Source organism: Aotus nancymaae, unplaced genomic scaffold, assembly GCF_030222135.1.
Source record: "Aotus nancymaae isolate 86718 unplaced genomic scaffold, 86718_ANA_hifiasm-v0.15.2.pri h1tg000111l, whole genome shotgun sequence".
In the NCBI taxonomy this organism is placed as follows: Eukaryota; Metazoa; Chordata; class Mammalia; order Primates; family Aotidae; genus Aotus; species Aotus nancymaae.
Window position 1 is genome coordinate 519,953 of NW_026988526.1, and position 13,435 is coordinate 533,387.

Here is a 13,435-nt window from a genome sequence, read left to right on the forward strand (position 1 = left end):
AAAACCGTATTTAGAAAAAAAACTAGAGCAAAAAAGATGTGAAAGACACATACACTAAAAAATACAAAATATCCCTGAGAAAATGAAAAATCACATAAAAAATGGAAAGATGTACCTTCCTCAGTGGTCAGAAAACATCCTATTGTTAATATGCCAATTATTCTCAAATTGATCTATAGATTCAACAGAATCCTAATCAAAATCCCAATAGGACTTTTTTAGACATTGACAAACTGATTTAAAAATTTCTATAGAAATTCAAAGGACCTAGAATAACCAAAAAGAACAGTATTAAAAAACTAATACAGCCTAATTTCTAGATTTATTATAAAGCTAAAGTAGTCAACAGAGTGTGAAATTTGTGTGAGAGAAAAATCAATGGAAGAGAAATGATTGCCCAGAAATTGACCCTCAAGAAATATAGACAACTGATATTCTACCAGTTTCCAAATGGAGAAAAGATAGTCTTTACAAAAATAGTTCCGAAATTACCAGATATACGTAAGCAACAGATACATATTTTAAATAAAAACTTTGATCTATATCTTGTGCTGTTTACAAAAATTATAACGGATTTAAATGAAAACCAACGTTATCACCTTAGGACATGCAAAGTTTTCATAGATACATCAAAAGAAACAAAATCTGTAAAAAAGAAAATTGATAAATTAAACTTGATCAAATTTAAAAATCTTCTCTTTGACACTGATAAGACAGACAGGGATGAAGTGAAAAATTTGCAAATCATATATCTGAGAACCGAGTTACATCTGGAACACAGCAAGGATTCTCAAAACTATATCTAGCAACACAACTTAAAAATGGGAAAAAACTGAACAGCAAATATAGAGATGCTCAAAAGCAGCGGTCATTAGGAAATGCAGGCGAAACCCACAGTGAGATCCCACCACACACCTGTTAGAATCCGGGCTGCGCCTGTGACGTCATAGCTGCCCCGCCTCCCGGAAGAACCTGGGTGTGGCTCGCGGTCTCCTAGCGCCCAGAGCCGCAGGGAAGCAGGAGAGGTGGCAGCCCCGGAGGGATCAGGAACCGCTGAAGCAAGAGAGCTGGTAACCCGAACCGCTGACGCAGGAGAGGTGACAGCCCAGAGAGGACCACCATGGGGGACCAGAGGCCACAGGACCGGCCGAAGCCCCCGGGCATGGACTCCAAGCCCTGGTACTGTGACAAGCGGCCTTCCAAGTGCTTCGCGGAGCGCAGGCACAGGCTCATGAAGCTGCCATCCATGGACACCGAGAACTGGATATTTGTGAAGGAGGGCATGGCCGACTTCCGCTACGGCTGTCCGTCTCCCGAAGATACGCTCATTTGTCGCCGGGACGACTTCTTACTCCCCAAAATCTCTAGCAGAGGTCGGCATGCTGACCCCAAAAGCAGGCAGAAAAAGCTGCTCAAGAAAGCGGCCCTATTTTCCAAACTCTCGCCAGCCCAGCTAACACGTAAGGCGTTCGTAGAGGAAGTGGAAGGCCAGCTTATGTCTGAGCAGTCCTTGGCCATGGACCCCAATCTGGTAGAAGATATGCCTCCAGATCTCCTACGACAGGTGCTGAAAGTGCTGGATCCTGAGAGGAAGCTGGAGGGCGCATGGGCTTGTTGTGAGGACTTGGAGAAGGAAACCGAGGAACCCACCGAGCCAGGTAAATACCCTCATGGGGAATTCTACCCATGGCCTCCCGAGACTACGGTGCCCCATCTCCACCCAGAGCCTCCCAAGACTCAGGTGTCCAGTCTCTGCCCGGAGCCTCCCGAGACTGGAGTGTCCCATCTCCGCCCAGAGCCTCCCGAGACTCAGGTGTCCAGTCTCCGCCCAGAGCCTCCCGAGACTGGAGTGTCCCATCTCCGCCCAGAGCCTCCCGAGACTCAGGTGTCCAGTCTCCGCCCAGAGCCTCCCGAGACTGGAGTGTCCCATCTCCGCCCAGAGCCTCCCGAGACTCAGGTGTCCAGTCTCCGCCCAGAGCCTCCCGAGACTGGAATGTCCCATCTCCGCCCAGAGCCTCCCGAGACTCAGGTGTCCAGTCTCTGCCCAGAGCCTCCCGAGACTGGAGTGTCCCATCTCCGCCCAGAGCCTCCTGAGACTCAGGTGTCCAGTCTCTGCCCAGAGCCTTCCGAGACTGGAGTGTCCCATCTCCTCCCAGAGTCTCCCGAGACTGTAGTGTCCCATCTCCACCCAGAGCCTCCTGAGACTCAGGTGTCCAGTCTCTGCCCGGAGCATCCCGAGACTAGAGTGTCCCATCTCCGCCCAGAGCCTCCCGAGACTGGAGTGTCCCATCTCCGCCCAGAGCCTCCCGAGACTCAGGTGTCCCATCTCTGCCCGGAGCCTCCCGAGACTGGAGTGTCCCATCTCCGCCCAGAGCCTCCCAAGACTCAGGTGTCCCATCTCCGCCCAGAGCCTCCTGAGACTAGAGTGCCCCATCTCCGCCCAGAGCCTCCCGAGACTCAGGTGTCCAGTCTCTGCCCGGAGCCTCCCGAGACTGGAGTGTCCCATCTCCACCCAGAGCCTCCCAAGACTCAGGTGTCCCATCTCCGCCCAGAGCCTCCTGAGACTAGAGTGTCCCATCTCCGCCCAGAGCCTCCCAAGACTCAGGTGTTCAGTCTCTGCCCAGAGCCTCCCGAGACTGGAGTGTCCCATCTCCGCCCAGAGCCTCCCGAGACTGGAGTGTGCCATCTCTGCCCAGAGCCTCCTGAGACTGGAGTGTCCCATCTCTGCCCAGAGCCTCCCGAGACTGGAGTGTCCCATCTCCGCCCAGAGCCTCCTGAGACTGGAGTGTCCCATCTCCGCCCAGAGCCTCCCGAGACTCAGGTGTCCAGTCTCTGCCCAGAGCCTCCCGAGACTGGAGTGTCCCATCTCCGCCCAGAGCCTCCCAAGACTCAGGTGTCCAGTCTCTGCCCAGAGCCTCCCGAGACTGGAGTGCCCCATCTCTGCCCAGAGCCTCCCGAGACTAGAGTGTCCCATCTCCGCCCAGAGCCTCCCAAGACTCAGGTGTTCAGTCTCTGCCCAGAGCCTCCCGAGACTAGAGTGTCCCATCTCCGCCCAGAGCCTCCCAAGACTCAGGTGTCCAGTCTCTGCCCAGAGCCTCCCGAGACTGGAGTGCCCCATCTCCTCCCAGAGCCTCCTGAGACTAGAGTGTCCCATCTCCGCCCAGAGCCTCCCAAGACTCAGGTGTCCAGTCTCTGCCCAGAGCCTCCCGAGACTGAAGTGCCCCATGTCCACCCAGAGCCTCCCGAGATTGGAGTGTCTCATGTCCACCCAGAGCCTCCCAAGAGTCGTCGATTGTCCAGTCTCTGTCCGGAACCCCCCAAGACTGAAGTGTCTCATGTCCACCCAGACCCTCCCAAGCATCGTCGATTGTCCAGTCTCCGTCCAGAACTCCCCAAGACTGGAGTATCTCATGTCCACCCAGAGCCTCCCAAGAGTCGTCGATTGTCTGGTCTCCGCCTGGAACCCCCCAAGACTGAACTGTCTCATGTCCACCCAGACCCTCCCAAGACTTGGGGGTCCTGTTCCAGCCCGAAACCTCCCGACACTAGTGTGGTGTCCCATCTCCTACTAGAGATGCTGAAACTGCTGGATCCCCAGAAGGAGCTGAAGGACGTATGGGCTCGTTGTGAGGCCCGGGTGAAGGCAAACGAGAAACCCACCAAGCCTGATAAATACCCTTCTGGAGAAGTCCTCCCGCAGCCTCCCGAAACTCCAGTGTCCCATCTCTGCCCGGAGACTCACAAAGCTCGTCGGGTGTCTCATCTCCACCGGGAGGCTCCCAGGACTCGTCGGTTGTCCACTCTCCGCCCTGAGCATCTCAAGTCTCGTCGGGTGTCCGGTATCTGCCCGGAGCCTCCCAAGATTCGTCAGATGTCCATTCTCCACCCGGAACCCCCCAAGACTAGTCGGGGGTCCCGTCTCCGTCCAGAGCCTCCCAAGACTCGTCGCGGGTCCAGTCTCCGTCCAGAGCCTCCCGAGACTGAAGTGTCTCATCTCCACCCAGAGCCTCCCAAAGCTCCAGTGTCCCAGCAATTATCGGAGCCTCCCAATATTCAAGCGTCCTTTCTAAAAGCACTGTTTCCGGAAGATACACCAAGCACACAGGTTTCTCCTAAATTGAGATACACATCGGAAAAACTCCGTGACTTCTTCAAGTGGGCTGAAGACATGGGAGTTGATGAAGAATCCATCAGGGATCTCTTTGAGTTTACCCCCGAGTGCAGACCAACCCATGACGACCAAAAGATAAAGAAGATAAACGAGTGTCACTCAGAGCTGAAGTACAGCATGGAGCTGAGTGAAAAGGATGAGGTCAAATTCTTCTCACAGGAACAAGTCTGGAACAGGAGGACGCCGAAAGCACCCAATTCTTACACTGCGCAACCTGTGAAGATGAGGTATGGAGCGTGGTACCTCAAGCCTAAGTTGTGGAGAAAGCTAAGAAGTGATGAACCTTTGGTTGACCCCAAGCTCTTAGTTAAAAAGCCTGATGAACCCGACATTCTTGACGAACTTTATGGACCAATCGCCTTTAAGGATTTCATTCTAAGCAAGGGCTATGAAATGCCTGCCATCATTGAAAGGCTGTTTACCAGGATGGGATGGAAATATGACTCTGTTAAGACTCCTATGGAATGTGTAACAAAATATTTCAAGTACAAGCAAGAGGACACAGACGTATCACAAGAAAATTAGATGGTTTTTATTATTATTATTGCATTTTAAGTTTTGGGGTACATGTGAAGAACACGCAAGATTGTTGCATAGGTGCACACGTGGCAGTGTGATTTGCTGCCTTCCTCCCCTTCACCTATATGTGGCATTTCTCCCCATGCTATCTCTCACCAACTTGAAAACAGAAGAGAAAAAGTCTAAGCAAAGAGACGTGGGTTTGATCAAACCATGTGCCATGCAGCACTTCCATTAAAGCAATACATCCTAATTTAATTTGCTACATTTTTGTTCTTAATTGCTTTAATGAGTCTTGCAAATATTTGTTTCTATTTGAATAAACACAGTAGGTGCCAAATTGGTTTCCTGAACTTCAGGTATTGTTTTACATATTTTATTCATATATATATATTACTCCAGATGTCATATAACTGACTCTTAAGTTACACAGAGTTGTACAAAGTGGCTTAAATGCACAGGTTGGAAAAAGTCATTTATATATTTTTGTGGAGAGCAATAAAAGCTTTAGAATCCACAATGTCTGCCTAGGACTAGCTGTAGAGTCAACATTGATTTTGTACTTGTAATAGCACAATGAACTTATAAGCATAGTCTAAACAAAGAGACAAAATAGTATGCATCATTTCTTGAACTGCACTGGCAGTTGTGATCCATTACAAATGAAGATTTAACTACCATTAATTCATTGTGGTTATCACATGCAGAAAACAATCTTCAGAGGCTAAACGTAATCCCTGCAGTAGCAATCTTGACAATTTTTATAACTTTCAATTCGTTATAAAAGAGAAATCCTGGATTACTCTCAAATTGTGAAGTGTCATCAAATACTATACTGCCACAGTAAGGTAGGCATAGTTCTTCCCCACATAGTAAAAACAAGACAGAAAAGAAGCTGCCTTTGGTGATGAAAATTGCTTTCCAGTGACTGATTGTGCTAATCAATCTTCTGTAAGGGAAATCAGGAGTAAAAGATGGCCAATAATTGCAAAACACTGCTGCACACATGAGGAAAAATAACCCATGCACAAAGAACAGAGAGTAACTCTTGAGAAAATGTTGCAGAGTTGGCTATTTTGAAATGTATATACATTTAAATCAAAGCCTGCTAGCAGGAAAAAGTTGGATAGAGGAGCAGCTCTTAAGCCAAAACTCTTAAGCCAACTCCTTCCCACATTTCCTCCCCAATTAATTTCTAATGGATCACAGCTGCCAGTGCAGTTCAAGAAATGAGGCACATTATTTTGCCTCTTTGTTTAGAGTATGCTTATAAGTTCATTGTGATATTACAAGTACAAAGTCAATTATACCTCAATTAAGCTGAAAAGAAAGAAAAAACAAATTCAGAAAGGCCAACTTCTCTGTTTTATTTTCCTCAGGAGATTGGGAAGAAGGTTCTATGGGCTATCTTATCCTCTTGTTCACAATGTCGATCATTGTGATGGCACAGAGCAAACACAAAATTTTCTGTAATACAAAACACTAATAACTGCTTTAGGATTATAGGAATCCCTTGGTGGGTCCCTCTGGAAATTCTAAAAATAACTCGAATCATTTTTAAAATTGGAACCTGTTTGATTTATTTATAGGGAAAGTTCAATTAATGGAGTGTCTGAATAGGCTAAGCGTATGGATAAGGATAGGTAATAATCAAGGCCAGAATTGTTTATTTCATAGGAAGAAAACATGAACCTTTTTTCTTTTCTGAAAGATTAGGGAACAATGTTATGAAAAATTGTAGGGAGGGTTCCAACCAATTGTGCTTCATGTTTCTTGTCTTTTATGTTTGGGAACATTCCAAAGTGAAGTTTTCAACATCCAGAAAAGAAAGGCACAATATACCAGTCAATTTCCTAAAATACAAAAAAAAAGCATACTTCATGGTCGTCACGTGTGAATAAGCTATTAAGAGGTCAGACTGGTTGGAAGGTAGCGTAACTTCCTCTGAATTATGGTAATAATTCACATTTTAAAGACCCTGTAATAGTTTTGCAATGAAGAAAATATACTGGGAGAACAGACCAACCTGCAACAAATTTAAACTTATACTTTCCCACTGCTAGGAATATGCAAAAGTTTACAAAAAAGGGAAGCAAGGGTTTCAGAAAATTTTCTGAATATTAGCATAAGGTTAATCTGGCATATTTTTGCTTTTATGCACAAAACTAATTTTAGCAAACAGTGGCCCTCTGTCATTTCCTCCTTATTATAAGATGCATGCCACCAATTTGGTTATTTCTTAAAACGTATAAATTTGATTGAAAAAGCACCTATTGAACCCATTATATAGTTACTCATATTCACTGAGTGGTTGGTGCCAAGAACATACTACGTGCTGGCAGTGCTGTGTACATTGTCACTCAGCCACTGTAGTGACACCTGAACCTAAGATTTATATAATTTAGTGCTTCAGATAATACAGTTTCAAACATAGGGAGGTCTCTTCTTCACTGTGACAGTCGCACAGCCAGCTATAAGGAAGTATGTGACTGCAAAGCCAATATAAATTAGACCTGCAATTTTTTACTTAACTTAGAATAATTTTGTCCCGTGAAATTCTATCTGTATGACCTGACATTGCTTTGCTGTGTGAGAATATTTAAAACAGGATATTCCATTTGATGATTACATGGGAAAAGGCATTTCAAGCATTTGAAAACTTTATCTACATGAGAAAGTTTATGTATGTAGTGTCTACTAGAAAATGTATTCTATAATTCTAATGCTTGTAATAGGAAATTTATTTCCCATTGGACAAATTGAATATGTTTTCTGACACCTAACTCTTTCTAAAAAGGAGTCTTTTATCTTGTACCTGATTCGTATAATATGTCCCCAATTTCATACGCTCTTCTACATTTATGAAAATAGATGCCATCAATTGCTACTGATGGATGTATGTTTAATAAACTGCAGAAGGATTTTCTTAAAATGTCAACTAGAGGCCGGGCGCGGTGGCTCACGCCTGTAATCCCAGCACTTTGGGAGGCTGAGGCGGGTGGATCACGAGGTCAAGAGATCGAGACCATCCTGGTCAACATGGTGAAACCCCGTCTCTACTAAAAATACAAAAAATTAGCTGGGCATGGTGGCGGGTGCCTGTAATCCCACCTACTCAGGAGGCTGAGGCAGGAGAATTGCCTGAACCCAGGAGGCGGAGGTTGCGGTGAGCCAAGATCGCGCCATTGCACTCCAGCCTGGGTAACAAGAGCGAAACTCCGTCTCAAAAAAAAAAAAACAAAAAACAAAAAACTGTCAACTAGATTACGCCTTCTCCCCCAAATTTTCACACACTTCCCATTATACCTAAATAATGTCTCAAATAGTAAATATGTTTATAAAGCCCTTTGGGGAGCGGACTTCTGCCTTCTTCCACAAATTCTTCGCACTTCGTTTCCCCACTCTCCCTTTGCTACTCACTCTTGACCTTCTTTTTATTTCCTCAAACCCGCGAACAACCTTCTCACCCCAGGGCTTTTGTGCATGTTCTTGTTAGCTCTTTTCATGCCTGACTTATTCTCATCACTAAGGACACACTATACACGATTACTTCTCAGAAAGATCTTCCTTGAATTTTCAATTGAAATTCGGACCCCTTGCACAATTTTATAAAACAAACTTAGTTTCCCTTTATGTAGCACTCATTGTAGCTCCTAGCTGTGCTTATTTATGTGATAATTTGATAGTCTCTGTCCCCTAAACAGTAAACTTTGTAATGGCATGAGCTTTATCTGTTTCAGTCAATACGGTATCTTTAGAGTTTAGTATAGTGTCAACATTCCTCGAAATAGATGAACTGAACAAATTCAGTCAATGGATCTGCAAAAAGTAAATACAAATATATCTCCTTTCTAGAATCTTCTAGAATCTCCTGTCCACATAGTTTTTGTTTTGATATTTTTAAACAGGTAATTATAAGTGGTTACCCAAGTAGATATTAAGGAGGGACCACAGGCACACCCCACCGTGCCTGGCTAATTTTTAAATTTTTCTTGTAGAGATGAGGTCTCACTATGTTGCTCAGGCTGGTCTCCAACTCCTGGACTCAAGCAACCCTCCCTCCTCATCTTCCCCAAGTGCTGAGATTATACGTGTGAACCACTGCTGCTGGCCAGTTGTTTTAAAACAACTTTTTTCAATACATCATCTGTTTGTAAAACAGCTCTTGGAAAATAAAATATGTTTAAATATAAAACAGAATATCATGAGATACTACATACATCATGTGCAAACAACAGTCTGATCTCTAGGTTATGAATACTAGAATTAAGAAATCACTACAAAATTAAAAAATAAAAAATACACTTTTAAAGCCAAAAATTACTAAGCAGAAAATATCCAAGTTTCCAGTTTGGCAAAGGTTGTATATAGTTATGTGAAATATTTAATAAACTGAATTTTCCCCCATTATGTAAATAGAATGACTAAGTCTGTGTCTGGCAATTACAATCTGACACCATAGCTACACAAAAGATGCAGACACTGTTAGTATAGCTGTATTTTTAAGGTTAAGAGAGGGCAGGTGACATGACTGCAGAGAACAAAAAAATGTGGGCAGAAAAAATAGTGTATAGCAGATAGCATACAATAATGGTGGGAAAAAAGCCTATTAATGCATCTCCTAATGATGCAAAGGCCATCCTCCAAGTTTGAAAAATTAATTAAGAAGGATAGGGTAAGAGTTTAAATAATTGCAATTTCACTTGAAAAAATCCACTTATGATGGAAAAAACCATGGAGGATTTATACATGTTAGTTGGCAAAGGAAAATCTGTCAGCTTGCTTTGCCCAAATTAAGAAAGAGTAACTAAGTTTATCAATCTTTAACATTACTTAGACTGTTGTTAACAAATTAATAATAGCAATGTTGGCTGCACATACTAATTAGAACTTTTGACCACATGCTGACTGCACCCAGTGAGGGAGGACACCAAATAAACCTACATTTACGTTTAGTTTAATTTTGTGCATTCCATTCTTTTTTTTTTTTAAGCATTTGTCAACAAACAGATTTAGCAAAATACAACAGGTTGAGTTGGCATATATTGCTTATGGACCCCGAGATTGTTTTGACTAGTTAAATCTCAGTTTTATTGAATCCTTAATAACAGGAATAGGATTTGCTGGGAGAGGAGAAATATTGGAAAGATCTGTACAGGCTGTTTTCTGAGAGCGCAACAGAAAACCTCTTAGGTTCCTGGTTCAGTGGTATTTTTCTTTATATCAAGTTGTTTCTTTATTTGTCTTTTATTATGCCAACTCAAAGCAAGACTATTAGCATCTTCACTTGTTTTATCTCTTCTCTTTTTGCGGGGGCAGGGGCGGTGGTGAGGAAGCATTCCTCTTTATGAGGTGAGGATGTCCTCTTGACTTCTACGACAGGATTAGGTAATTTTGTTGCTCCATTTCCTAAAAGCCTAGGTTGGTTTACCAGCTGTGTTAAAGAAAACACTCTAGACTAGAGAACAAAGACTTTGGTGGTGGAGAAAGAGCTGATTCTGTGGCAGTTTGAGGAATGCTCTCACTCTATGTACGAACATTCATTGAAATTTACTTGTGCCACAGAAACTTCACCAGCCTTTGTATTGGTCACATGCTGCAGTAACAGCTGTGGCAGGACTATATCCATATTGATAGGTCTCAGAACAGTTCAACGAACCCGCCTTCAGAGCACAAGCAGATTAAGGCACAGCTGTGGGTAGAGTATATCCATACTGATAGGTCTCAGAACAGTTCAACGAACCCGCCTTCAGAGCACAAGCAGATTAAGGCACAGGCTTCCTATCATCACTGTCCATTCATAAGCACTGCAGCAATTTTCATGCATACTTCAAAAATCTTGCTGTTTATCGCTTGCCTATAAACTATATCTATGAAAGACTGAATATTATAAGGGAAATCAAGACTGAGGTTGCCAGAGTGTTTTATTTTTGTAAGCACTAACTCAATCACCTATATCGTATGAAATTCTTCCTTATTTGTTTCTATCATCCGTAATTCTTAACCTGGGTAACAACTGTTCTCTGTTCCTGGCTAAACTTCTGGACATGCTCCCTAGTTTTTCCAGTCTCTCTTAACCAATAAAAATATTTTAATCTCTTCAAAGCATTAACAAGTTCGATTTCATTTCATAATGACAACTCTAATTGAATGTTATTTCAAATGCCAACATTACTCAGTGTTAAACTTTTCTCCTGCCCAAGCTCAGATCTGCTTGAGTACTGGAAGCCTCCAGCAGGAGAAGGATGTGAACTGGCGTTCTGTCTCAGTTGTTTGCTAATCCCTATATGACTGGATAAGGGACTGGGGACAGTATTTTTCCACGATGCCGCTGTCTCAGCATGGCATACATTCACGGAGTGCTTAGCAATTTTCCTACTGAGGATCCCCATTTCCACCCTTTGCTGAGGGTAATGCCTCGTGTCTAGCTGTCTATATACAATTTCATCCTTGCCCCCCGCACTTTTAGCTGTTTATCTTTCAGTTGGTGTTCCTATGCTTCCCCAGTCAGTCCTCTGTGCTGGAAAAATCCTATGAAAACCCCAGACTGTACCCCTTTCTCAAGGTCATATTTGGTCCCCGGAAAACCTTCACTGGTGCCTCACCTTTGTTGGACAAGGCGCTGGATCCCAGGGCAGCCATCTCTCCTCCACCGTAAATAAGGGGCAGGACCAGCCATGTAACTTGCCTTTGGAGTTCACGGGTGTAAGTCACACGCCTGTCCTCCGGTTCTTCACACCCTTGGAAACACACGTGAAGCTCTCCTTAGGGATCCTGAACCTCCGCTCATGAATTGAGGTCAGGTCAAGCACAGCACATTTAAATCTTTCTTGAAATAAATCCTCTCTCCACTACACACTCACTAAATAACCAGTAAAGTGTCTAAAATGAAAAAGAATATGCCAAGTGTGAGTGAGGATGTGGAGCAACTGGAACCCCTATATATTTCTGGTGGGAGTAGAAGTCGATATAACCACTTTGGAAAATACTTTGGCGTTATACACCAAAGCTTAGCATATCCATTCTCTGTGAGCTCGCCATTCCACCCTTTAGGGACGTGTCCACGTATGATCAACTAAAGTGTATTCTTAAAAGCCCTATTGATAATTGCCCCAAACCGAAAACTGCCTAATTATCCATTAACAAAAGAATAAAAAAAAAAAATGGTTGTATAGTGACACGATGAAATGACATATATCATTAAGAATGATCATTTTACAACTGCACACACCAATATATCATTTATGTAAAAGTCTTCACATAGGCCAAGTTACTCTATGCTATGTTAGTAGTGGGGTGACTAGATACTTATATATCTAGCATTATCTATTTATCTACCTATATCTATCTACCCATCCATAAACAGATATAGATACGGAGATAGAGAGAAGGAGAAAGAAAGAGAGAGAGAAGGACAAAGGGAGGGATAGAGAAAGAAAGAAAGAAAAGAAGAAAGGAAAGAAAGAAGAAAGGAAGGGAGAAGGAAGGAAGGAAACAAGGAAGGCAGGAAGGGGGAGGGAGGGAAAGGAAAGAAAGAGGAAGGAAGGAAGAAAGGAAGGTGGGCAGAAGGAAGGAAGAAAAAGAAAGAGAAAGAAGGAAGAAAAAGAGAAAGAGAAAAGGAAGGAAGGAGAGAAAGATATCAAACCCGGGAGCTGCAGCCACACCGTGGATTCTCCTCCGCTCACCCAGCAATCCACGCAGTTCTTCCGGCTGTAAGGAGGTGTCTCCAGGCTCCAGGAAGTTGCACTGTCAGGTGTCAAACAGCACATGCTGATTTCTCCAGAATCATGTTCTGTTTCCCTCGGAGGAAGGGTGACATAGGGTCACTGTGACACATAGAGGAGCCATCTGAAGCCAGACTCCTACAAGATTGAAATTGCTCTCAGAGCTCATCTGCTCAGCTCGGGGAATGTGGAGTCTCATTTTCCAGAGTGTCTGTTTACTCAGCGATAAAGACCGTCAGCGTGGTCAGGAGACATCCTATCTCCCCACCCAGAGCCTGTACCTGGAACGACTTTTCTGAGGATAAGGGCAGCTGCGGCCGGGTGCGGTGGCTCACACCTGTCATCACAGCACTTTGGGTGGCACAGGCAGGGTGATCCCTTGAGGCTGGGAGTTCGAGACCAGCCTGGGCAACATGGCAAAACTCCATCTGTACTAAACACACAAGGTGGAGGTTGCAGTGAGTGGAGATCGTGCCACTGCACTCCAGCCTGACTGAAAGGGTGAGAATCCATTTAAAGAAAAAAAAAAAAGCAGTTGGCATGTCTTGCAAGGGCTTGAAGCTGCAAAATGCTGTTGGATAAGGTGCAGATGTACAGAGGTGGAGGTACTTTTAGAAGGCAAGATTTGGCCCGGAGTCCTGACTGCTGGGACATGCTTTTGGGATGAACACGCGCCTGGATCGTGGTTTAATGGAGGAAGGCATTCCTGTACAGAGACACGTGTGTCTGGGTGCCATTGTGGGGTCCAGAACTACAGGATTCTGAGAGCCCCTCTCTGCTGCGTGGAGATGAGAAATTGTAGAAATAAAAGACAGAAAAATAAACATAGAGAAAAGAGAGTTTGGGCCCGGGGGTCCACTGCAAAAAAAAAAAAAAGAAAGAAATCCTTATTTCCAAATAAGGTCTCATTCCCAGGCTCTGGAATTAGCATACAGACAGATATCTAACTGTGGTATTAGAGTACAGACAGATCCTTCTGGAGGCCGCTGTTGACGTCACTATAATTATATTCAGTTTTTTC

General features: G+C 44.1%; 2 protein-coding genes across 4 annotated transcripts in view; one reads left to right on the forward strand and one right to left on the reverse strand.

Moving 5' to 3' along the window:
• The first annotated feature begins 1,093 nt into the window (after nucleotides 1-1,093).
• On the forward strand, nucleotides 1,094-5,017 carry LOC110568173 (putative protein FAM47C). 3 transcript variants are annotated; one of them, XM_064370947.1, is made up of 4 exons: nucleotides 1,094-1,885; nucleotides 2,708-2,967; nucleotides 3,550-3,866; nucleotides 4,059-5,017. In XM_064370947.1, exons 1-4 carry the CDS (start codon nucleotides 1,121-1,123, stop codon nucleotides 4,694-4,696), a joined length of 1,980 nt encoding a protein of 659 aa, XP_064227017.1. In that variant the 5' UTR covers nucleotides 1,094-1,120; the 3' UTR covers nucleotides 4,697-5,017. The 3 variants fall into 3 exon arrangements, with proteins under 3 accessions (XP_064227017.1, XP_064227018.1, XP_064227016.1); XM_064370948.1 differs by lacking the exon at nucleotides 2,708-2,967 and adding an exon at nucleotides 2,240-2,463 and having other exon boundaries at nucleotides 1,094-1,705; nucleotides 1,742-2,170; nucleotides 3,529-5,017; XM_064370946.1 differs by having other exon boundaries at nucleotides 1,094-3,497; nucleotides 3,699-3,866.
• DHRSX (dehydrogenase/reductase X-linked) overlaps nucleotides 4,680-13,435 on the reverse strand; it is a 219,145-nt gene continuing 210,389 nt past the window's right edge. The window contains exons 9-10 of the mRNA XM_064370950.1: nucleotides 11,296-13,272; nucleotides 4,680-6,543 (exon numbers count right to left, since the gene is read on the reverse strand). The gene's annotated coding sequence lies outside the window, so the exon portion shown is untranslated. The remainder of the gene's footprint in view (nucleotides 6,544-11,295; nucleotides 13,273-13,435) is intronic.